The sequence below is a fragment of the Danio aesculapii genome, chromosome 6 (genome assembly GCF_903798145.1).
Source record: "Danio aesculapii chromosome 6, fDanAes4.1, whole genome shotgun sequence".
NCBI classification, from domain to species: Eukaryota; Metazoa; Chordata; class Actinopteri; order Cypriniformes; family Danionidae; genus Danio; species Danio aesculapii.
In genome coordinates, this window is record NC_079440.1 from 61,413,497 (window position 1) to 61,439,584 (window position 26,088).

Genomic DNA, 26,088 nt, shown 5'->3' on the forward strand with positions numbered 1-26,088 from the left:
GAATAACTGTCTGTAAAATGTATAAGAACCTAGTGCCTGCTGTACAGGTGAGAGTTTCTTTCGATGACGCCACAGCCACGCTGAGTTCTTATTAAAGGATTCTTCTTTGAAGATAACCGAAGTTCTCCCTGGTTTTTTGGGCTCGTCTTAGAGATTTCACAACAGTTTGGTGTCGTGAGCCAGATTAGTAAAATTCACAACAGGTCTTAGCACATTTACAATGTCCCCAGGCTCTCTGCTTCAGACCACTGGTATAAACTACTGATTGTAAAATGACTAATTATATAGTAGGATAGAGACAGGAGTTGAACACGATTATGAAGGAGAATAATCAATACTACTTGTATAATTAATTAGTATAAGTATCAGTGTGATACACTTGAGAAGATATCATCTTGAATACTTTTAAAAATATTCAATATTAATAATGATCAGTGTTGCCAATCTAGTGACTTTTTTTGGTGTTACTGGAGATTTTCATAGACTCATCACAGCTAGCTGCGGGTGATGCCGTCAGAGCACTTAGGGCCTACTCACACTATGCTATCTGAACCATGCCCAGGCCCGTTTCCCGGATCGTTTGAGAAGTGTGAGTGCTCTGAATCGGGCTCAGGCACGGTTCACTTGGCCGACGCTGGCCCGGTTGGAAGAGGTGTGCCAGAGCCCAGTTCACTTGGGCTTTGGTGCGGTACGCTTGTGTGTGAGTGCAAAACGCACCAAAGCCCGAAACTGAAAGCGAGACGTGTAAGGACTGTTTCATATGCGTTTATTAATCGTTCTTACTGTTCAATGAATGCAAACTGTCATAGTTTATTGAAGACACAAACCTCTCACTTCACGAAAACTCCGCTCCTTCAGCAAGCCTCCTAACTCCTGCAGCACGAGGACTTTATGATTGTTTATGAGCGTCAAAAGTGGCTGATCTGTTCAGCGAAATATTTGACTGCGTGTCGCTGCATATCAAATGACTCAAACTACAATATAACTGAAGAAATCTTCACTGTGCTGAGCGAGAGCGCTTACTGAACAGAGCATCATCGATGACGTCATCGTGCCCAGGCCCGAATGTAATGTGAGTGCGGGCCGTCAGGGGAGACGGGAAGGGGGACAAGCGTGCTTTGGCCAGGTTCAAGGCAACTGTACATAGTGTGAGTACACCCTTAAAGGCTGCCCAGACCTTATTCTTCAACGCAGAAGTGTGCTCGTTTTTGCAATTGTTTTAGAACTTCCGATTTAGTCGCCTATGGGAGAAATAACTAGGAATAATGAACAACAGAAAACGGTCAAACTACTCGCTCTACAAACAGGTGTTTGCATGACTAAACAGACAAAGTAGAATAATATAATAAGAAAACATCAGTTTGACACATCAAGCAGCAAAACAAGCTGTTTTTAACGTCTAGAAATGAATGGAAGTGAATAAGACCGGGAATCTTGGCTGCACCTGCTCATACTTGCAGCCTGAGAGCAGATCACTCCTCTGTGTACCGCAAGCGTGAGGTATTTTCCTCGTAACGTTACAGTCAAACCGATCTGCTTCTCCGTTGTTTTAAATTGAACAATTTAATTTGCCAATTTATTCTTTTCTTGTTTACAATCAGAGAGATTTCAGTGACAGTTTAGAAACTTGTGTGAGTTTATTATGTCTAGGAGAGAACTGCAAATTCATTATACATCTATATTGATATACAGTTTTCAAAAAATACATTTAATTAAATTGACATGCATATATAAAGCGTAGTTCAAATATAAATACCCCGTTGTTAACCATAGGCTATGGAGAGAGATTAGACTCAATAATAATTCACGCAAAAGACACGATGTACACATGCGTAGCCAAATTCACGTACGTAAAATATTTATTTATACTTACAAAAACAATTCACATGCACAAAATAAAATACATTTTCATAAAATACGTTTCACAAATGCAAAACATCCTGCCAGAAACCGGCAACTCGTACCTCTCAGCCAATCAGATGAGAGCTGTACTCGATGTCAACCACTCTGCGCTCCTTTTGCGCAGTCTGTTCCTCTAACCAACATGGCGGATACTCCTGTAAGTCAATACTGTTTCCTACTAGTTTGTGTATACGCTTTTTATAGTAGAATCTGAGTGTATTTTCAGTAACTCAATAGAAAAGTGCTTGTGTTAGAGCGCATCCCGCTCTTCACCTGCCATGCTAAATAGAGGAGTATTCTTCTTCTTAGAGGATCATCTCCGTTAATCAAGTCAGACTGCGCAAATGGTGCGCACAGTGAAGCGCTTCGGTCATTCCCGCGTTCTCAGGGAGTTGTGATTGGTTGAACAGTAAGCTCGCATCTTATTGGCTACAGGGCACGAGTGACTCACGTGGGAGGTGTGTGCTGGCAGGAAAGTCTCAAAAATGCACACACTCGTATTCAGGGTGAGTCGTACGTGAGAGAGGATTTGCACATTCTCATTCAGGATGAACTCGTGAATTTTAAACATTCAAAACTTTTTGTACACTCTTATATATTTGCAAATGGTGTTTTGCATTTGTGAAACGTATTTTATAAAAATGTATTTTTATTTTGTGCATGTGAATTGTTTTTGTAAGTATAAATAAATATTTTTTACGTACGTGAATTTGGCTACGCATGTGTACATCGTGTCTTTTGCGTGAATTATTATTGAGTCTAATCTCTCTCCATATAGGCTGCTAAACAAAAACTGCTGGACGTGATGACATCAGTGATATTGTAAATTGACGTATGACGTAATCTAGCGACATTTAGTGACTTTTTGAGCCGAGCTTAGCGCCTTTTCATTGAAAGTAGTTGGCAACACTGCGTGTGATCTCTGTAGCACTCGCTGTAGCAAGCGGAGCTGCAAATCATCCGGTCTGCTTGCTAACACTGTGCTGAAGGTTTATGTGCATCATATTCGTTCTCAATCTCGCTCAGGCCTGTAAACACAGCGCCCCCTCTGTTCAAAACATGTATCGCGATTCATTTAATATTTCTACTGATTTGAATCGTTACATATTTGATTTAATTTTCAACTCACAGTGACTCGTTACATCCCTAGTTGTATGTCCTATAGTCCGATAACGTGTTATTTCGCTAACACTTTGTGAATTTTGCATGCTAGCTTGCTTGATTTGTATTAAGTTAAAGCCTCCTGCACATCAGGTTCGTACTGGCTTATCGCCAATTCACCAATCCATTTACACTACATATGAGTCTGAACATGCAAAATCTCTTCCTGACAGTAGATGGCGTTTAATGAAAATCAGAAACACTCCAGTCCAGTACTTTACACCTCTGACATTCACTTGTTGCACAGAAGAAATCTTGTCCATGCTTTTTTTTTCTGTGTGTATTTAATGCATACACTTTCCCTCATCTGTTTATCATCCTCCACTACAGCATGCAAACACCTGAGAAAGGTTAGCAGGATAAAAGCTACAAGTCAAGCTGAATGGCCTGTTAGCATGTTATTTTGTTTGTATATAAACCATACCTGTTCTAATATGATGATGAATCGTGATGCAGGCGGCAGCTGATAATGCAGGACCATATAGACTGGAAATATTCCCAGCATGCTTATCTGGGCAGCACATAGAATTATAGCAGTGACGACGCAAACACAGGTCCTGTGGTGGCCATTGTGGTACAGTCCTGCCCACACCCTGAGCACATGGTACGGTCCGAGCAAAGTGTAGGAGAACATGAGCGTCCAGCAGCAGATGACCACATTTAACTGACCAAATGCATAGTAGAACAGACCCAAATCCAGAACCAGCCTGAAACACACACAATAGTGAATAAACAGCGTTTCCATTCGATGGGTCAAAGAGAATTAAATCATCCTGATTAATGTGGTGAATATCAGCCAGAAAAATGTAGTTTTGTGCAGTATAGCCACTGTGGGTTTTTAAACCCGCTCTTTAAGACGCTTCTGGTAGAACCCAGAAGAGCAAAGTCCACTAAAGGAGGTCGAGTGTTTTCATATATGGCTCCTAAAGTCTGGGATAGCCTTTCTGCTAATGTCTGAGGCTCAAACACACTTTCTCAGTTCAAAACTAGATTAAAGACTTAGTAAAGCATACACACAATGCATCACACAACTCTAGGATGGCTTAGTGGTTAGCGCTGTGGCCTCACAGCAAGAAGGTTGCTGGTTCGAGTCCTGGCTGGGTCAGTTGGCGTTTCTATGTGGAGTTTGCATGTTCTCCCCGTGTTGGCGTGGGAGCTCTGGTTTCCCCCACAGTCCAAACACATGCGCTATAGGGGAATGGATGAACTAAATCAGCCGTAGTTTTGGAATGAGTTTTCCCAGTACTGGGTTGCAGCTGGAAGAGCATCCGCTGCGTAAAACATATGCTGGAATAGTTGGTGGTTCATTCCACTGTGTCAACATCTGATAAATAAGGGACTAAGCCAAAGAAAAACCAATGAATGAATGGTGAGAGAAGCCACTGTGGTCTTTTTTAACCCCCTTTTTAAGATGCTTCTGGTACTACCCAGCAAAGTAATGTCCACTAAAGTAGGTCGAGTGATTTTATTTATGGCTCCTAAACTCTGAAATACAAGTCAATACTAATGTCCGAGGCTAATAAACACACACACACAGTTTAAAACTAGCTTAAAAACTTAGTAAAGCATACACACAATGCATCACATGACTGTATGTGTGAGTGTGCAGTTGAGTGGGTTTGACAAACCACCTGTAGGACACACTCTTCCTGTCTTAATGCATTAGGCACTGTGTAAGAAATACTTGCACAACCTTTTGTAAAGCTGCTTAGAAACAAAAAATATAAGCGCTCAGTGGTTAGCACTGTGACCTCACAGCCAGAACATCGCTGGTTTGAGTCCCAGCTGGGTCAGTTGGCGTTTCTGTGTGGAGTTTGCATGTTCTCCCCATGTTGCCGTGGGTTTGCTCCAGGTGCTCCGGTTTCCCCCACAGTCCAAACACATGCGCTATAGGGGAATTGATGAACTAAATTAGCCATAGTGTATGAGTGTGTATGGGTGTTTCCCAGTACTGGGTAGCAGCTATAAGGGCATCTGCTGCTTAAAGCATATGCTGGAATAGTTGGCGGTTCATTCCTTTGATAAATAAGGGACTAAGCTGAAGGAAAATGAATGATTGAACTAAATACTGACCTGCCCTGGTCGATGTAGTCCACTGCTAAAGTGCTCATGAAGAACAGGAATAAAGCGGCGATGAACATGTGGTAGATGGTCCTGATGTGGCTGATCTCAAACAGCTCACTAAACACACCAATAACAACATATTATTGCTGATGCTGATCACAGTTAAAACCAGAAGTTTACATACAGACTCTAAAAAAGGAACATAACCATTTTAAACAAATGTCTGATGGTAAATCATACTAAACCTTTACTATTTTAGGTCTGTCAGGATTACCTAAATGATTTACATTTGCTAAATGCCAGAATAATGAGAGAATATGAAAAGTTTACACACATTTCCTTGGTATTTCTTTAGCTTTGCTTTTAAACTGTATAACTGTGTTTGCTTTATGTTTTGTTTGCTTTATTTATAGAGCACATTTAAAAACAACAGATGTTGAAGTGCTTTACAAAAAGACCAGCATACTAAAACTATACTTATATATAAAAATAAGCAAAATATATGAAACAGATTCAAATTAATTATTTGCAATCAAAAAGCAAGAGACAGAAGGAGATTTTTTAGATGAGACTTAAAAGCACCAAGGGAAGAACATGACCTGATATGTAAAAGCAGACCGCCCCACAGACTGGGGCGCTGTGACAGAAAAAGCCCTGTCACCTCTTGATTTCAACTGTGTTTTGGGAACAACTAGCTGAAACTTGTTTTCCGACCTGATTGGCCTCAATGAAGTAAGCTCACTAATGTAAATAGGTGCTAGACCATTCAAACCTTTAAAAACAAGTAGCAATAACTTGTATTGAATCCTAAATTGGACTGGGAGCCAGTGAAGAGATGATAAAACTGGTGAGATACTAGAATTATTTTCTGTCCCAGTTAAAAGCCTAGCAGCTGCAGGCTTGCAATTGAAGCCTGACTTTGAACTTTGGTCAAATGTTTTGGGTCTCCTTCCACAAGCTTCTCACAATAGTTTGCAGGAATTTTGGCCCATTCCTCCTGACAGAATTGGTGTAACTGAGTCAGATTTGTAGGCTGTCTTGCTCGCACAGGCTTTATCAACTCTTCCCACAAATGTTCTATAGGATTGAGGTCAGGGCTGTGTGTTGGCCACTCCAAAACATTCACTCTGTTGTGCTTAAAGCACATTTGAACTCATTTAGCAGTATGCTTAGGGTCATGGTCTGTTTGGAGACCCATTTGTGGCCAAGTTTAATTTCCTGGCTGATGTCTTGAGATGTTGCTTCAGTATTTCTACATAATGTTGTTGTTTCTTCATGATGCCATCTATGCTGTGAAGTGGACCAGTCCCTCCTGCAGCAAAACAGCCCCACAACATGATGCTGCCGCCCCCATACTTCACAGTTGGGATGGTGTTCCTAGGCTTGTAAGCTTTCCCCTTTCTCCTCCAAATGTAACACTGGTCATTATGGCCAAACAGTTCAATCTTAGCTCCATCAGACCACAGCACATGTCTCCAGAAATGAGTCTTTCCCCAGTGTCATTTAGCTCATTGGGGCTTTTCTGTTGATTCTGGCTTGTTGATTTTCTCATGTTGTCACACAAGGAAGCAGTGTGTTTGAGCTTTTCCTTCAATACTATTCTACAGTTGTGCCTCCTGTTACATATTTGTGCTCTGTTTGTGTTTTCTCTCTCTCATATCTGCTTTCATTATTCACAGGTTCCGTTCATTGGTCTAGTCAGCTGTCAGTCATTTCCTCCCCGAATACGTCATTCTTACGTCACATCCAATAACCAAAGACCACCCATCATAAAAGCGCGCGCCAGACCACTCACCAGCTCCTCTTTACCCTTCCATCTCTTGTTTTCTTGTTCCGCTTGTTTGTGTTTATTGCGTTGCGTTTAGAAAAACCCAGTCTAACTGTGTATTTTGTTGTTGCCATTTCTGTGTGCACGTTATCCGTCCGTTATTCGTATATCATTCCATTTCTCCGTTTACGTTGTTTACGAGGCTTGGACGAGCCGGACAGATAAGGTCACGTGACATACATTTTGCAACACTTAGGACTACTCTTCAGTATAGTACATTAGGTTAGGGGCGAGTACCACCCCTTGTACTTTTTGGATAGATGGATAGAGTAGACAGTCAGGACTCAGAAGACTCTTCGCGTGTTAATTATTTTGTTTTCACATAGTTAGTTAGCTAGATGCTTCTGGGAAGTTAGATTTAGTTTGGGTTTTGTTCTTGTCATTTCTTTAGCGCCGCCTGCGTCCCTTCTGCCAGCTCTCCTGTTTTTCCCCGTCTTTATATTTGTCTCAGTGTTGTAAATATTGTAAATAGTATATTTTTGCCTTGCTTTATTTTCTTTATTTTGGATTTATTCGTTGTTTTTGTTCACTTTTGGGAGATATAAATAAAATCCCAATTTTGGTATTATTTTGGTTGTCTTTTGCACTTATTCACTGTTTGTATAAATATATTTTAATTTCACCTAAATCAAACCCCACCATCCCCTAGACCAGGGATGGGCAAACTCGATCCTGGAGGGCCGGTGTCCCTGCATAGTTTTGCACCAACCCTAATAAAACACACCTGCTTGTAGCTTTCTAGTGATCTTAAAGACACTAATTAGGGTGTTCAGGTGTGTCTGATTAGTGTTAGAGCAAAACTCTGCAGGGACACCGGCCCTCGAGGATCGAGTTTGCCCATGCCTGCCCTAGACTAACATCAGGGGTTTGTAACATTTTTGGGGGCTCGTCCGAGATAAATTAACCCATTTTTAAACAGTTAAAAATACTTATATTGATAGTTTGAGTGCAAAAGCAACTAACTAATTAACAAAGGCCCATAGTAGGCCTAATCCGCGGGACGCTCTGCTCTGGTGAACACACACATACACACTTCTCTCTGTATTATTTCTGGTATGAGGATAAACAGGATGGCATTGTTTGATTTACAGACATCTATATATAATCCAACCGTAGAACAATTCGACCGCTGTAGAAAAGATGACTTATTGCAAATAGCGGACCATTTCAAAGTTAAACTGGTGAAACAAGCTCTTGAGAAAAATATTAAGAGTGCATTGTACGAAGGGTTGGTTGAGTTAAATTAACTCAAATGTTGTCAATCAGAAACTTCCAAAACCTTGACACCTTCATCTGAGCTGATTTATAAAGCTTTTATAATCCATAAGAGGGTCACTTTAAAATTAACATCACTATGATTGACTTAGTAAACAGCACTAGCAATACTCAAGCGACAGACAGTAATCATACATTAACACTGAACTGAACTTCAGCTGGGAAAGCAGAACTGAAGCCGTTTAGATTTACTAGAATTTCATTTGTTACATGCTGCTTTGACACAATCTACATTGTAAAAGCTCTATAGAAGTAAAGATGAACTTGTCATACTCACTCCAGTAGTGAACATCTGGCCATGAACACCTTCCCTTGATCCAGCTTGTGCCTGAAAATCAACACACACACACACATTTGTGCATTTAGATCTTGTCCAAGTCTGGAACACACACACTGTCGGACATCAGCTCTTACCTGTCGCATGTGCTGGTCTTGTTGTCAGTGTGTGTGAGCATGTTTGTGTGTGAGTGTGTGTTCAGAGATGTGATGGAGTCTGAAACGGCGCGCTCCACCGCATCATTCAGCTGGGTCTGAACTCGTCTGATCAGCTCCGCTTTCAGCCTCTGAGAACAAACATCGATCAATTCGCTCAACAAAATAGGCCAGATTAGCATTAGGAAGTGTTTGTGTGAAAAGAAATCATCTGATAAAGATGATTCCTAGTGTGTGTGTTTCAGTTTGAGCTCAAAATAGCACACGGATGATGTTTTCTAGCTCCATTTTAGGCTTTAATCTTAATTGTGGCGTTTTAGTGACTGTCGCTTTAAATGCAAATGAGATCGTGCTCTTTTTAAAAGAGGGCGGAGCTACAAATGCATATGTGTCAGCATAGTGACAGATGTAAAACAGCAGTGTGTGTGTGTGTTGTCAGTGTTGGTCAGGTGTGCATGTGTGCTTCAGTGTGAGTGTGTGCTTCTGTCAGTCTATGTCGCTGCTGTCGCTGTTCATCTAAAACTCCACATCTATAATCCTCTTAGTCTATGCTGACGTTATCTTCAGCAGCTCAAACACTCTGATGGCTGATGGACAGACGGCTGCTTCTCACTCAGGGCTGCTGTTTATGCTAATGAGGGAGAGATGGGCTCAAGTGGGCGGGGCTTTCCCTCTCTGATGACACGTACAAATAGAGAATGTCAATCAAAGAGTTTCTGCATCAAGTCTGATTATATAAGACACAATTCATTCATGTTGACCATTAGAGGCTGGAGATATTCACACTTTCTGGCACACAACTGGGTTTAAACCCCTTATAAAAGTGATTTTTGCATAATAGGTGCTCTTTAAGAGTGGATTATCAGAATCTAAGAAAGATTCTTGGTGTACAGATTTACGATATGACCTGACAGATTTAGAATGGAGCCAAATATGTGTTAAAGCCCAGAACTTGTCAATTAATACTAGATTTAAAATTATCCAATATAACTGGGCAATGCGCACCTATATCACACCTGAAAAACTAAACAAAATTAACCCAAATATCCCAGATATATGTTTCAAATGCCAAAAACATAAAGGAATATTCTTTCATTGTATCTGGGAATGTGAGGTGATTAAGATTTTCTGGCAAAACGTAGTAACATTAATCTCCTCCATTATTTTAAAACCAATTCCAGTTACACCTGAAATATGTGCGTTGGGTTTATTCCCAGTAAGTTTGTCATAACCAGGTTATAAAGCTAAAACGATTGATATGTGTCTTGTTATTGCAAGGCGTTTGATAGCACTCTATTGGAAGAACATGGAAAGTCCATTGATTGATCACTGGCTGAAAGATTTGACATATTACATTGCATTGGAAAGAATCACCTACAGTATAAAGGGCAAATTAAAGGGGTACCATAAAATTTGGGATCTGTTTATACAATTTTTGGACCATAACTATACAATGGCACAAGCAAATACCTCTCACGCTATTAGTTAATTGATTGATATGTGTATATGTGTATTTTTGTATGTGGAATACAGTATGTTTTTCTTTGCCTTAGCCCATGTATAATAGATTTACCTGTTCAACTGAATCTGGATGCTTTGGGGGAGGGGGGGGGGGAGTTAAAATGTAAAAAAGTGTATTTTCATGCTAAATTTCAAATGTTTTTTCTACAATTAAAAAAAATGAATCAACAAGAGTGGATTATACTGTTCGAAATAAGTAAATCAAATCCAATTAAACTTATTGATTGAGTTTTGACGTGTTTAACCTCCATGTCGTCCTTTCTCCGTGCCGTCTCTGTAATATTCCTGTGATTCTCATCTGCAGACAGACAGAGATATCAATGCATCATCTGTTTACATTGGTACTGTAATAATGTAATTTCAAAGTGTAATAATTAGTGCTGGCCCTGCTGGGCAAAAACTAATCCCTATTTTTTTTCCCCAACTGAGAACAGATTTTATTAAACACATTTCTAATCATAATAGTGTTAATAACTCATCTCTAATAACTGATTTATTTTCTCTTTGTCATGATGACAGTAAATAATATCAGACTAGATATTCTTCAATACACTAGTATTCAGCTTAAAGTGACATTTAGGGCCTACTCACACTATGCTATCTGAACCGTGCCCAGGCCCATTTCCCGGATCGTTTGAGAAGTGTGAGTGCTCTGAATCGGGTTCACTTGGGCTTTGGTGCGGTACGCTTGTGTGTGAGTGCAAAATTAATCATTATTAATCATTCTTACTGTTCAATGAACGCAAACTGTCATAGTTTATTAAAGCGGCAAACCTCTCACTTCACGAAAGCTCCGCACCTTCAGCAAACCTCCTAACTCCTGCAGCACGAGGACTTTATGATTGTTTATGAGCGTCAAAAGTGGCTGATCTGTTCGGCGAAATATTTGACTGCGTGTCGCTGCATATCAAATGACTTAAACGACTATATAACTAAAGAAATGTCCACTGTGCTGAACGAGAGCGCCTCTGAACAGAGCATCATTGATGACGTAAGCGTGCCCAGGCCCGAATGTAATGTGAGTGCGGGCCGTCGGGGGAGACGGGAGGGGGAACAAGTGTGCTTTGGCCAGGTTTAAGGCAACTGTACATAGTGTGAGTACGCCCTTAAAGGCTTAACTAGGTTAATTAGGGTAAAGTTAGGGTAATTAGGCAAGTAATTGTATAACAGTGGTTTGTTCTGTAGACAATCCAAAACTAATATTGCATAAGGGGGCTAATTTTATTGACTTTAAAATGACGTTAATAAAATAAAAACTGCTTTTATTCTAGCTGAAATAAAACAAATAAGACTTTCTACAGAAGAAAAAATATTATAAGAAATACTGTGAAAAATTCCTGAATTTGTTCAACATCATCTGGAAAATATTGGAAAAAGAATAAAAATTCACAGGAGTGCGAATAATTCTGACTTTAACTGTGTTATGTCATTTTGTATGAGTTAATTGCTGTTAATCTTTGCCCAGCACTAGTAATAATAATGTAATAAGGTGTAATAATCCAGTGAGAACTGAAGTGTTTTCTGACTCTGTGTGACGGATCCGTTCTCTGAGCGCTGCTGATTTTCACCGCTCGTCTGTCCAGCAAAGCGATGCACCACCGTCTGGACTTTAGACATGATTCTCTGATCACCGTCCTGTGGAAATATCACCGTTTATTACATAAATACAGTGCTCATAAATGAGTGCACCCCTCACAGATCTCTCCTTTATATTATATTTATATTTATCTTTATATTTATATTTTCTCCAGGATGCGTGTCTCCAGGATTACAGTGATATATCTGTGCATGTACATTAGATTAGTCAGTAGCAAAGACAAAACTGATTAACGAATCTTACAAAAACACTAAAGATCACAGAATAATAATTACTACTTACAAATGAATATGTTCATGGAAAATATCTAATAAAATTTTAGTAAACAGGAAAAATCGAGAGAAACTTGGAAAAATATAGATTTGTGGTCATTTTTTTCCTAATAACTCATTTAAATTTAAATGTATTGCCTTTTTACTTCTAAAGATGTTTGGTGGCTGGAAAACGTTGGCTGTCATTGTTATGTATGGCAATTCAAACCTCAAATCATCTCATTTCTCCCCACACATTTTAGCCGTGTAGTTAAACATTTGGGAGTGAGTTTTAAAGTAGTTTAACCTTTGATAAACAGATTAACTCAGTGATTAAGACAGGCTTTTTCTGGCTTGGCCTTCTATTTCTGAGCCAGCGTGATCTAGAAAAAGCCATGCATGCCTTATTCAGCTCTCCTCTGGTCTATTGCAATGCACTCTGTTGGAATTAACCAAACTGTGATGCCACGCCAGCAGAGGGAGCCCTCGCCCGATTACTGACTCAGCTCCACGCTCCAGGCCCTCCGCAGCTCCATGCTTCAGGTTCACCTCTGCTCCACGCCCCAGGCCCGCCTCTGCTCCACGCCCCAGCCCCGCCTCTGCTCCACGCCCCAGGCCCGCCTCTGCTTCACGGCCCAGGACCACGTCCGCTTCATGGTCCTGGACCGCCTCTCCTCTATGGTCCTGACCCTCCATCCCACCCCCTTAACTCCTCCCTTCCACATCGAGCTCCAGAAGTCGCTCCTAGAGGGGGGGGTTCTGTAATGCCATGCCAGCAGAGGGAGCCCTCGCCCGACTACTGACTCAGCTCCGCTCCCTCTGCAGTCACTTCCTGTTTGTGTAGTATTTCAGTGAGAGCCAAGGCCATGCTTCTTTACCAAGTATTGCCAGTCTACCTCCACTACCAAGCGTTTTCCAAGAGACTTTCATGACTGCCTGCCTGTGTATGACCCTGCCTGCCTTGATCAAGTACGTTATCTGTCTTTGCCCTCTTGCTCTGTTTTGGACTGTTTGTTGTTATACTGAACCTCTGCCTGCACTTTCACTATGTCATCTGGATTTGCCCCTGTGTTTGTTGACTGGATTGGACTGCTTATGACTCCACGTTACACAAACCTTACTTAATGCTTGCAAACGTGAGCACATCACTCCTGTCCTTTACTCTCTTAACTGGCTCCCGATTAAATTCGTGTGATTTTAAACTACTGTTGTTTGTTTGTATTGATGGTCTCGTGCCTTCATATTTTGTGAGATTTTAACAGGGCCCTATTGTGAGGCCAGTTGTTGCTGGAAGTCTCCAGTTCCAGGTATAACCAATGGGGTGATCGTTCTTTAGCAGTGGCAGGTCCAAAACTGTGGAACATCCTCCATTTAGAAACCCCTTAGAATATAACTAAGGATCTGAGAATCTTGGAGCAAACATTTGTGTTTAAGTTTATCACAAGAACTATAGAAACTGTATTATGTTAATAAAAAATAATAATAATAAAAATATGCCACAGTATCAGGATCGGATCTGTATCGATCAATACTCAGGTGGATCCCTACTTGTGGTATAATAACACTTTTTGTATTTATCCTGGTCAGACGAAGTCTGTTTCTACTCTTATATTGTTAGGAGATTGTTAATTCAGTTGAATACTGGTTAACAGGTTTGGATATTGGTAACTCTGCTGACTTGTTGTCCAGATACCTGGAGAATCTGACATTTTCTGACAAGATCTGGCGTCCAGGGCTGGCTCTTATTTATCTGGCGTGGAGAGTGTGCACTGTTTAAAGCAAAACCTGAAACCTATTTATTTAGATGCTTTGGGAAGCCTCTTGGTTGTGGTAAGCTGCAGTTAAATTTCTGAAAATTATTAATTTACCTTAAACAATTTGTGTTGGGACAATATGAAGTAATTGTGTGTAACCCAGCGTTTTTACAGTGTAACATTTAAGCATTTTGCATTTATACATTAACAATGGATTCAGTCTACTGTAAATTATTTGTTGTACATCATTCCATTTGAAAAGAGGTGAATACCTACAGTGCTCAGCATTTATGCATACACCCCTCACAAATCTCTCTTTTAAATTCATGTCTTTAATAGGAAGCTGTACAATATTATATTTGTGCAGACATTAGATTGGTCAGTACTGAAGACAAATCTGAAGCTCATCTAACAAAACACCTTACAATAACAGTCCAAAAACTAGGACAGCCAAATTTACTTGTTATAGAGAAATATTAAATACAAAAAATCAAGAGAAGCAAAAACATGGAAAAATTTTGTTGAAATTTTGTAGTTTTGCAATATTTAGCTTGAATTTAATTGTATTATCTAATTGTATGATTGATGACTAAAATATTACTGTTTAATAAATCTGTTTTGTTTAAATGCACCAAAATACATGACCCATATTCACTGAGAAATGGAGGAAAATATTTATTTTCAAAATGGGCTGTACTTAATTATGCTGAGCTTTGTATATACAGTTGAAAGCAGAAGTTTACACACACTGTATAAAAAGGCACAAGGCATTTTAAAAAAAGTCAGATGTTAATGTGACCAAACTTTTTATCTTGTAGGTAAATTAGGATTATCAAGTTTGTTTCTGTTATGCTTAATAGCAGAATAATGAGAGACTTTTCATTAAGGTCAAGTTTACACACAATAAGATTATTCTGCCTCTGAAAAAGCTCAGATGATGGTGTCAAGGTTTTGGAAGTTTCTGATTGGCTAATTGACAACATTTGAGTTAATGTGAGACACAGCTGTAGAATAGTATTTAAGGAAAAGCTCAAACACACTGCTTCCTTGTGTGACAACATTAGAAAATCAACAAGCCAGAATCAACACGAAAGCCACAATTAGCTAAATGACACTGGGGAAAGACTCATTTCTGGAGACATGTGCTGTGGTCTGATGGAGCTAAGATTGAACTGTTTGGCCATAATGACCAGTGTTACATTTGGAGGACAAAGGGGAAAGCTTACAAGCCTAGGAACACCATCCCTACTGTGAAGTATGGGGGCGGCAGCATCATGTTGTGGGGCTGTTTTGCTGCAGGAGGGACTGGTCCACTTCACAGCATAGATGGCATCATGAAGAAACAAAATTATGTAGAAATACTGAAGCAACATCTCAAGACATCAGCCAGGAAATTAAAACTTGCCACAAATGGGTCTCCAAACAGACCATGAGCCTAAGCATACTGCCACATTAGTTCAAATGTGCTTTAAGCACAACAGAGGGAATGTTTTGGAGTGGCCATCACACAGCCCTGACCTCAATCCTATAGAACATTTGTGGGAAGAGTTGAAAAAGAGAGCAAGACAGCCTACAAATCTGACTCAGTTACACCAATTCTGTCAGGAGGAAATGGACAATATTCCTGCAAACTATTGTGAGAAGCAAGGTTATAATAGTTTTGGATTTTTCATTAGTTTTAGTTTCTATTTCGTTTTGACTTTTTGTTTGCAAATTTAGTAAGTTTTAATTAGTTTTAAAGGGCAGATTTACTAGATTTTATTAGTTTCTATATTTTGAAATGACTTAGTTTTAGTTTAGTTTTTATTAGTTTCAGTATTAGTTTTATTAGTTTTTTTTTTTTCTAAATGAGGATATTTGTTGGGTGCGAGATTCAAAATCAACAGGATAAATATTGTATAATAAAAACTCAACCATACATTTTTTTTAAACCTGTATTCAGAGGACACATGAACACTATCATCTACCACTACCATCTACCCATCCTCAAATTCAAATACAACAGCCCACAAGATAGCAGCCTTAAGGACAATATGTGTGAAGGCTGATTCTGATGTACACAGTAGTGATGGGAAGTTCAGATATTTATCGCGGATGTTAGGACTTAACATTATGTAGTCAGGAATAGTAATTTCAGTCAATTAAAACATCACCATGATCTGAAAAAATGTCTTACAGTAAAGTTTTGCAACCCAAAATAAACTTACGTTTCACCAGATCCTCTGATTTAAGCCCTCAGTTTACCCGCGCTGCAGTTGTTGAACTTTAGTTCAGTCACAGCAGGCTGTCCTGTACTCTTTGTGCTCGGTTCACTGAATCACGCATGCGCTGTTTTATCGGTAAACCGCTTCTCAAATTTGACCTTAGTGTAACGTCACTGTTCTAATAACTGAATAAGAGTATATATTAGATTGTTTAGAGTTAGAGAGGGTATTAGGCTTGTTTAAACGAAAGTAGTTTGTGGACGAGTGCTTACTGGAGACGCGAATCGTTTCAAATGATTCAGTTCGATTAGTGAACTAGTTCAACCGGTTCACTTAGAAGATCCGGTTAAAAAGATTAAATTGTTAATCTTTAAACCCATTATTGGGCACAATTGTGTTAATGTATTAATTTTAAGTCTCTGTATTTAATGCTGTCACCGTGCTGCTGTGATGTCCACTCATTGTTTTTGTCGCGGGAGCAACAGTGAGGATGACTGGAGGAGAACCGGCTCGTACTGGCCAATGGCAGCAGGATTACAGACTCTGAGGTGCGGTACGGGTCAGACACCTGCAGCGTGGAGTTAATAGATTTACTTCTAAAAGGCTTACAGTAAGATTATGTATTAAATACATTTACAAATACGAAAACTGAGGAGGTTTGTGCTATAATTTTAGCTAGTTTCAGTTAGTTTTGTATGTGCACAATACAGTTTCAGTTCTAGTTTTTTGAAAAACTCGTTATTATTTTTATTTCAGGTAACGACAATTATTTTACGTTTTAGTTTTCGTTTTTTCGTTCGTTTTCGTTATCTATAATAACCTTGCTTCACAGCATAGATGGCATCATGAAGAAAGAACATTATGTAGAAATACTGAAGCAACATCTCAAGACATCAGCCAGGAAATTAAAACTTGGCTACAAATGGGTCTCCTCCAAACAGACCATGAGCCTAAGCATACTGCCAAATTAGTTCAAATGTGCTTTAAGCACAACAGAGTGAATGTTTTGGAGTGGCCATGACAAAGCCCTGACCTCAATCCTATAGAACATTTGTGGGAAGAGTTGATAAGCCTGTGCGAGCAAGACAGCCTACAAATCTGACTCAGTTACACCAATTCTGTGAAGAGGAATTGGCCAAAATTCCTGCAAACTATTGTGAGAAGCTTGTGATAGGAGACCCAAAACATAAAATTATATAGTTTAAAAGCGAAGCTAAGAAAATACCAACGAAATGTGTGTAAACTTTTGACTGTCTAGAAATTAATAAAAATTTCTCAAAAATTGCAAATATGTGCATAATAAATACACAATACACACACACACACACACACACACACTATATATATATATATATATATATATATATATATATATATATATATATATATATATATATATATATATATATATATATATTGTGTACATAAAACAATATATAAATATTGTGTATATAAAACAATATATAAATATTATATGTACATAAAAAAAAAAAAAAATATATATATATATATATATATATATATATATATATATATATATATATATATATATATATATATATATATATATATATATATATATATATATATATATATATATGCGATATTTACAAGTAAACATTTGTTTTGCACAGGTATCATGTATGTTCTGCTGGTCTGCTGGAGTGAGATGACCCAGAGTAACCTGTGCTGTAGATCTGGGTTACTCAACTGAAGGTAAACACTGATAATTTCTGACTGACGAGGGTCTTGTTTCTGATTATGAGTGACCCGCAGTAACCTCACAGCTCTACTGTATCAACCCCACATCTAACAGCAGCTTTTCTGATCACCTCTGCTGCTGTCAAATCTTGAATATTGATGCATAAATGATAAATAATGATACTCGAATTTGTGATATTGACTGATTAGTTACAATGCAGAGTTCAGATTTAATGGCTGGAGATCATGTAGAAAATAATCAAGTGTCTGAATAGATTTATGGGTAACACTTAAGAATAATGCTCCATTAGTTAATGCATTTACTAACATTAAGTATGAATAATCTTGTAAAGCATTTATTAATCAGTTTATCTTTTACCAATGCATTATTAAAATCCAAAATTAGCTAATTAGCACTGGGAGTTAACATGAACTAACATTATTTAACTTAAATAACATTAACTAATGTCAACAAAGATGAATAAATGCCATAATAAATATATTATGAATAAAAACACATTAACTAATAGTGCATTATTTTAAAATATTACCCATTTATTAATTCAGTGGAGAATGATAAGTCACATAATTATCATAATCAGTCCATTATGAAATCAATAAATCTTGAGAAGGCATTTATGAATGGATCTCTTCAAATATGCTTTGCCTGTATTTTATATATTTGATAATAAAATAGGTTTGCATAAATGTTAAATGTGGCACAACGTTAGAAATTATTGCAGTGTATTAAGGAATACAGTTATTATTGTGATTATTATATATTGCATTGTTCTCAACTGTGATATCGTGACATTCTCACTATTGTATTTTAATCAAAAGAAATAATCACACCAACACATGTAGAGCTCATTTTACTCAGAAGTAAAATGAAATATTGAATGTCCAGACATGATAGATGTTTACATTCAAGATAAATACATAACTATGCTTAGATTATTTAATTTTATTTTTAATATTTAGTGATGAATCTTATACACTTTAAAAATTACATGATCAATAAATCATGTTCATTTTAACTTATTAAACGAAGTTAGTCATGTTCTAACTTAATTTTATGAGTTACACAAGCTGTTTTAAGTCAGATTAATATAATTTAGGTTAAAACGACTCATAAGGTTAATTAGTACTGCTTTATTTTGATGGTCCATTTGAGTATTAGTAGACTGTCTGCGTAATATCTGTTGATCCTTCAACATTTAACTGACTATAAGAAACTTTGCAAGTACATGTCAACTTACACTAACACTAACCCCAACCCAACAGTCATAATCTAATGAGAAATAGTTGCAGTGTAACGTTAATTCAACAAACCCTCAAAATAAAGTGTGACTGGTTAATTTGATTCAGCTTAAACGTTTAAGGCGACCAGTATTGTTTTTATAGTGTATATGTAAATTACTTTTACAGCATTGGGTTAGTTCTATGATTTTTTTTCTGGAAGCTGGTCATGAAGATAAATGTTAAATGTTACATAACTGTTAAATATTAGATAAATAAATTATTACAATGTGTTGATATATATATATATATATATATATATATATATATATATATATATATATATATATATATATATATATATATATATATATATATATATATATATATATATATATATATATATATATATATATATATTATATAATGTTGTTATTATTATTATTATTATTATTATTATTATTATTTATAGTATTATTTTCAAAACCCTCATTACTGTATGCAATAGTTATTAAAAAGGAATTATTTTATTAAGCAACAATCTTCTAAAAACATGTAGAGCTCATTTCACTCAAAAATAAATAAATAAATAGTTTCTTAAATGTCCAGACATTGTTGATTTCTGTATTTTGTATATTGTCAATACACGGCTTTGCTTAGATTATTCAAGTATTTTTTATTAATTATTCTTAGCGGTTAGGTTCAAAACAAATCTAAATATTGAGAAACTCATCATTAAAGTTGAACAAGTGAAGTTCTTAGCAATGCATATTACTAATCAAAAATAAAATGTAAATATTTGCAGTGTAATAATCCTGATTCTGGCAGATTTCTGCCATAAAAGAAAAATCAATCATTTTGACTCATACAGCATATTGTTGACTAATGCCATAAATATACCCATGCAACATAATACGATAATAAGTTGTTGTGCTTTCTGGGTCACAAAAAGTAAATATGATCTCCCTGAAAATGATCATATTAATAATTATTGAATTATTAATGTTTTTGTTCTGAAGAGAAAGAAAACTCGTTTATCCTTATATTTTTATGATGCATCTAAGAAAATGTGAAGTGTCTACAGTGAGTGTGTATATTAGTGTGTGTGTATGTGTGTGTGGATATGCTCACCTGCGCAGTGTTCAGTCTCCTCAGTGTGTTTTCTCTGACTGTACGTGTGTTTATACCTGAGCTTTGATCCCTGAAGTCATCAGTGTTCCTCTACACGCTGTTATTGATCTGTTTAGGCACTCACACTGTCCTGCTGACATGCACATAGACACTCTTCATTTTTAATAATACTAATATTAATAACAATATCATTATTATCATAATAAATATTTTATTATTACTATTATTATTATTAGTATAATAATAATTATTATTATTAAATTGTTATTATTACAAATATCATTATTGCTGTAGTTTTAGACCTTTTGGGCTCTATTTTATCAATCTAGGTGCAAAGTCTAAAGCTCATGATGTGTCTGAATCCACTTTTGCTATTTTAAGGAGGGAAGAATACGCTTTGCACCCCAGCGCATGGTCTAACAGCGTTGTGCTTATTCTCTTAATGAGTTCTGGGGGTGTTTTGAGCATAACATGCCTTAAAGGGCACCTATAGTAAAAAATCTACTTTTCAAGCTGTTTGGACAGACATATGTGCATGTATGGTGTATAGAGCGTCATATTGGGGTGATATAAGCACACCCAGTGCTTTTTTTTTCAATTTAACAACATAAAAAACGGTGGACCAATTGGAGCGGTTTTCAAACCGACCGCAACTTTACGTAGGAGAGCGGTCCCCCCGCCCACCAATATTGATTGACAGGCGCGTCATCATATCCTCAGTTTGTTGATTCACGTCCGCCATTTTCAGCGTGAGTCGAAGCGATATCACTAAAGGAACACGCTAGCTCTATTTTTAGATGCAAGGCTCATTGGGCTCAACACAAGATCAATATTCTCCACATTATCGCTCTAATCAGAATTATTGGTTGTATCTTTAGGTAGGTTTGCAAACATGTGTACTTCTCATTGAGTCTACCTTATACTTCAGCCGTTTGCATTTCTCGCGATCCCAGAAGCTCCCTGTGATCTTAACTAGCATGCGTTTTAGAATTATAAACATCGGTTTCTATCAGGGTACACTCAAGTCGACGGCTGGGCGCCGCGGACCGCTGCAGAAACCTATGTTTAGAATTCAAAAATGCGTGGCGCGACGATTCGGGACACTTCATGTCTCTGCTGCGCCACAGAGAGTGTCTGGTGTGCCGTGTCGCGGCTTCGAGCGGCGCATCCAGTGCCTCAGTTAAAGTTAATTCAGTGTGCGTGGTTATTAGTTTCTGTGTACAAGCTCGGCACTTGAAACTAGCACACAGTTGGCTGTAAAACTGTACAAAGACACAAATGATTTTGTACTCTCTGCTTGGTCTGTGTCCGAGTCGTACATGTTTGACTGAATGCTGATCCTCTCTCTCCTTCTCCGTCTGCCTGTCAGACTCTGTTGCAAACACAGAGCGGGTGAGCTCATGGCCCCGCCCCCTTGTTACGTTGGCGGGAAGCCGAAACTAATCTACATGTGAAGCAACACACCCATAAATCAGCGAACTGTGGACACGCCCCCAACATGACACTTTTTAACACATTATAATAAACAATCTGAATTGTGTTTTAAACTGAAGCTAAACTGGCACACTCAGAAGAACCATAATATTAATATTACATCATACAAAAAGAGGTCAACTATGTGCCCTTTAAGCCAATCAGAGTCTCATCTCACATTCCCTTTAAGAGTCAGTTGCGTTGCTCCATGGTGCATTTGCTATTTACATATTGCAGTGGCAGACCCTAGACTTTAACAATCCACATTTACATGTTTTCAAGCTTACAAACTATCTCTATAGGCATTTAACACCGCGGGACAGCTGTTATTCAATCTTATTTAATGTAATGTAATTTATTTTCTATTTTATTAATTAATTTAATTTACTTCGTTTTTTTGCCATCGCATAATTTTCATAATGTTGAACTTTTTCATCATCCTTGAGATTTTGTTGACCTCAAGCCTGTAAAGCACTTTGGTGCACCGCTGTTATTCCTTTATAATCACACCTTGACTTGAGAGAGTGAGAGAACGCTGGTGTTTGTGGACTGGATTCTCTTTATTGAATGTTTTTAATGGCATGTTTCTGCTACAGGCCTGTCTGTCCATCATGTACTGCAGAAGCACACCCACATTACATAAAAGATCCCACTTTATATTAAGTAGCCTTAACTACTGTGAACTCAAAAAATACATACAATGAACTTAATGGTGGATTAAAGTGTAAGAGATGGTCAACAGTGCAATTACAGAAATTAAATACAGATGTAATTACATGCAGGTATTTAATCAGTCATAAGTACAATGTAAAAACATGTAGTGTATTTACACAATAAGTGTATAAATGATTGTTTTAGTGCACATTAATTAAGGCCACCTAATATGAAGTGGGACGTTACATGATAACATACATCATTAGGTCTACACACACTCTCTGGATGAGCAGAATCACTGTAAAACAGGTTGGAAACAGCAGGAGATCAGAAGAGACTGTGTTTTCCCTGCAGCAGAAAATGGCACATGAGGATTAATTAAAGCTCTGCAGTGAGTTAGTATTATGGGATGTAAACAGCAAAACACATGGCGCTTTAATTGAAGCTTATATAATGTATATATACACTCAGATATATAGACAAAATACAGTAAATAGTGAAATAGATGTTAAATATAATATATATATACATATTTAGCATCGTTTTCACTATTTACTGTATTTTGTTTATATATAGTGCATCCGGAAAGTGTTGATAGCGCTTCACTTTTTCAACATTTGCTTATGTTACAGCCTTATTCGAAAATGGATTAAATTAATTTATTTCCTGAACATTCTACACACAATCCCCCATAATGACAATGTGAAAAAAGAGCTTTTGAAATTGTTGCAAACTTATTCAAAATAAAGCTGAAGAATCACATGTATATCAGTATTCACAGCCTTTGCTCAATACTTTGTTGATGCACCTTTGGCAGGCTGGATGGGAAGCGACGGTGTACAGCCATTTCCAAATCTCTCCAGAGATGTTCAATAGGATTTAGGTCAGGACTCTGGCTGGGCCACTCAAGGACATTCACCGAGTTGTTGTGAAGCCGTTCCATTGATATTTTGGCAGTGTGCTTTGGGTCATTGTCCTGCTGGAAGATGAACTATCGCCCCAGTCTGAGGTCAAGAGCACTCTGAAGCAGGTTTTCATTCAGGATGTCTCTGTACATTGCTACATTCATCTTTCCCTCTATCCTGACTAGTCTTCCAGTTCCTGCTGCTGAAAAAACATCCCCACAGCATGATGCTGCCACCACCATGCTTCACTGTAGGGATGCTATTAGCCTGGTGATGAGCGCTGCCTGCTTTTCTCCAAACGTAACACCTGGCATTCACTCCAAAGAGTTCAATTTGAGTCTCATTAGACCAGAAAGTTATTTCTTATGGTCTGAGAGTCCTTCAGATGCCTTTTGGCAAATTCCAGGCGGGGAGTGCTTCTGTGTGGCCACTCTACCATACAAGTTTGATTGGTGGATTGCTGCACAGATGGTTGTCCTTCTGTAAGGTTCTCCTCTCTCCACAGAAGAACACTGGAGGTCAGACAGAGTGACCATCGGGTTATTGATCACCTCCCTGACTAAGGTCCTTCTCCCCCGATCCCTCAGCTTAAATGGCCGGCCAGCTCTAGGAAGAGTCCTGGTGATTCAAACACCTTCCACTTACGGATGATGGAGGCCGCTGTGCTCATTGGAACTTTCAGAGCAGCAGAAATGTTTCTGTAACCTTCCCCAGCCTTGTGCCTTGAGACAATCCTGTCTCGGAGGTCTACAGACAGTTCCTTTGTCTTCATGCTTGGTTTGTGCTTTGACATGCACTGTCAACCCTGTGACCTTATATAGACTGGTGTACGCCTTTTCAAATCATGTCCAATCAACTGATTTGACCACAGGTGAACTCTAATGAAGCTGTGAATACTGATGTACATGTGATTTTTCAGCTTTTTTATTTGTAATAAATTTGCAACAATTTTAATAACTCTTTTTTATCACATTGTCATTATGGGGGATTGTGTGTAGAATGTTGAGGAAATAAATCATTTGAATCCATTTTGGTATAAAGCTGTAACATAAATATGGAAAAAGTGAAGCGATATTAATACTTTCCGGATGCACTATGTATATAAAATTTACATATGTGTGTTATACAATATATACAGTATTTTATATAATATTTAATTTTGACATGTTAACAGGCCTGGATTGTCTAATCGGGAGGACCGGGAGAATTTCTGGTGGCCCGGTTCGTTTTTTGGCCGCAAGGGCTGGTGTCCCTAACTGCTTGCACTCTTAGCAGTCGCACTTTTTTTCATTTACTAATTTATTTGATCATAGCCTCACTCTTTTCATTCATTAGTTTTCCGCAGCTCCGCTCTTTTTATTTATTTTCTTGCAGCCTGCAGGTAAATGATGATGTAACTATCATTCAACCCCAAACAGCAGCACCTTAGTGCTAAGATATTCATATATATATATATATATATATATATATATATATATATATATATATATATATATATATAAGAATTCGAATAATTAATATTAATGAATATTACACCTGCTCAATGAAAATCAGATGATTCACTATATTTATAAATCTGACATAATTTGATCAGAAATCTAAAAAGGGGACAAAAGGATTAAGCCATCAGTAGAAACTAACACTGTGGTTGAGTCTTGCAGATGACTCACGCACTAGCATAACAGTGCGATTGTGGTCTAGTGGTCAGCACGTTGCATTATAATGCCGTCAACCGGAGTTCGAACTTCACCTATGTAATTTATTTTTTGTTTTTTTCTTCATTTTTAGTGTTGGAAAGTGCTTAAAACTCCAGGGCTGAAAAGGAGTCCCACTCCGGCCCTGCATGTTAAATATATATATATATATATATATATATATATATATATATATATATATATATATATATATATATATATATTTGCATCCTTTGTGAAGGTTTTTATATACATCACATGTAATTTGGTTTATCAGACCTTAATAGATTAAATTAAATGGTTAAACATTTTGCTCCAATCCAGTAAATCAAGAAAAACTTAGCATTTTCAAGTGTGTAATTACTTTTATTCTTTGCAATTTATTGATTATATGACACTAATAATATTATACAAGCTTCAATTAAAGGTGCAGAATGGGAGGAATCACTTCCAGAATCTGTAATAGTCAGTCTCTGAGCAGGTCATGTGATCAGGGTGTCACACTGTCTGATGTGACATGATCTGACCAACTGTGTGTGTGTGTGTGTGTGTGTGTGTGTTTTATATTTCTCAACTCAATATGATGCATGAAATCCTGATTTTAGGAACAATCCAATCTACATAAATCTGCTGATTTTACTCATCATTGATCATCTGACTTCCACATAAAATATTAAATATCACAATCTTGCCATTTGAATAATCTCTCTAATAATTAGTAGGTAAAATAATCAAGTTGTTTTCTGTATAGAATGATTCTAATGATAACAGCATAACTAATGCATACAAATCTGCACATAGCAAACACAACAAACGCTACTCGTTGAAATATACGTATAAAAATAGTCACAGCTACATCAAAATACAGTAGCTACAGGTTATTCTCTCATAACGTCACACGGCTCTGATTTTGGGTCCTTCTCAGAATACACAGATAGATGATGTAAAGAGCAGCTCGCGAAATGTCCTGTTTGTAAAGCAGCTGTCCTTCAATGTAAACCGTTTGTAAAGTTATACATTAAAAAAGTGTCTGATAAATGAAGATATTGTCTCATAAAATAGAGTCGACTCTGAATCACTTTAACGAGTCATTATATTTTTGAATCTTTTGCCTGCTACTGATCTACATCAACTTATTTGCATAAACTCCGCCCCCCAGAAGTTACAAACGTCAATATAGCATTATTCTTGTGAAACTTTACAACAATATTAGTATTGTGAGGGATAGATTTATAGTAGACGTTAATGAAACACAATGTAATGGGTAATTTTTCATTCATTTTCATTTCGGATTAGTCCCTT

The 26,088-nt window shown here is 37.5% G+C and overlaps 1 protein-coding gene across 2 annotated transcripts in view; it reads right to left on the reverse strand.

Moving 5' to 3' along the window:
- The window catches only part of soat2 (sterol O-acyltransferase 2), a 40,547-nt gene extending 20,454 nt beyond the window's left edge, over positions 1 to 20,093 (reverse strand). The window contains exons 1-7 of one of the 2 annotated variants that reach the window (XM_056460666.1): positions 20,061 to 20,093; positions 11,710 to 11,818; positions 10,429 to 10,481; positions 8,645 to 8,793; positions 8,508 to 8,558; positions 5,137 to 5,244; positions 3,488 to 3,770 (exon numbers count right to left, since the gene is read on the reverse strand). In XM_056460666.1, the coding sequence (XP_056316641.1) occupies positions 3,488 to 3,770; positions 5,137 to 5,244; positions 8,508 to 8,558; positions 8,645 to 8,793; positions 10,429 to 10,481; positions 11,710 to 11,800 (735 nt within the window). In that variant the 5' untranslated portion in view covers positions 11,801 to 11,818; positions 20,061 to 20,093. Of the gene's footprint in view, positions 1 to 3,487; positions 3,771 to 5,136; positions 5,245 to 8,507; positions 8,559 to 8,644; positions 8,794 to 10,428; positions 10,482 to 11,709; positions 11,819 to 15,992; positions 16,023 to 20,060 lie in introns of those variants that run through there. The other variant, XM_056460667.1, reaches the window with a different exon arrangement.
- Between the last annotated feature and the right edge of the window lie 5,995 nt (positions 20,094 to 26,088).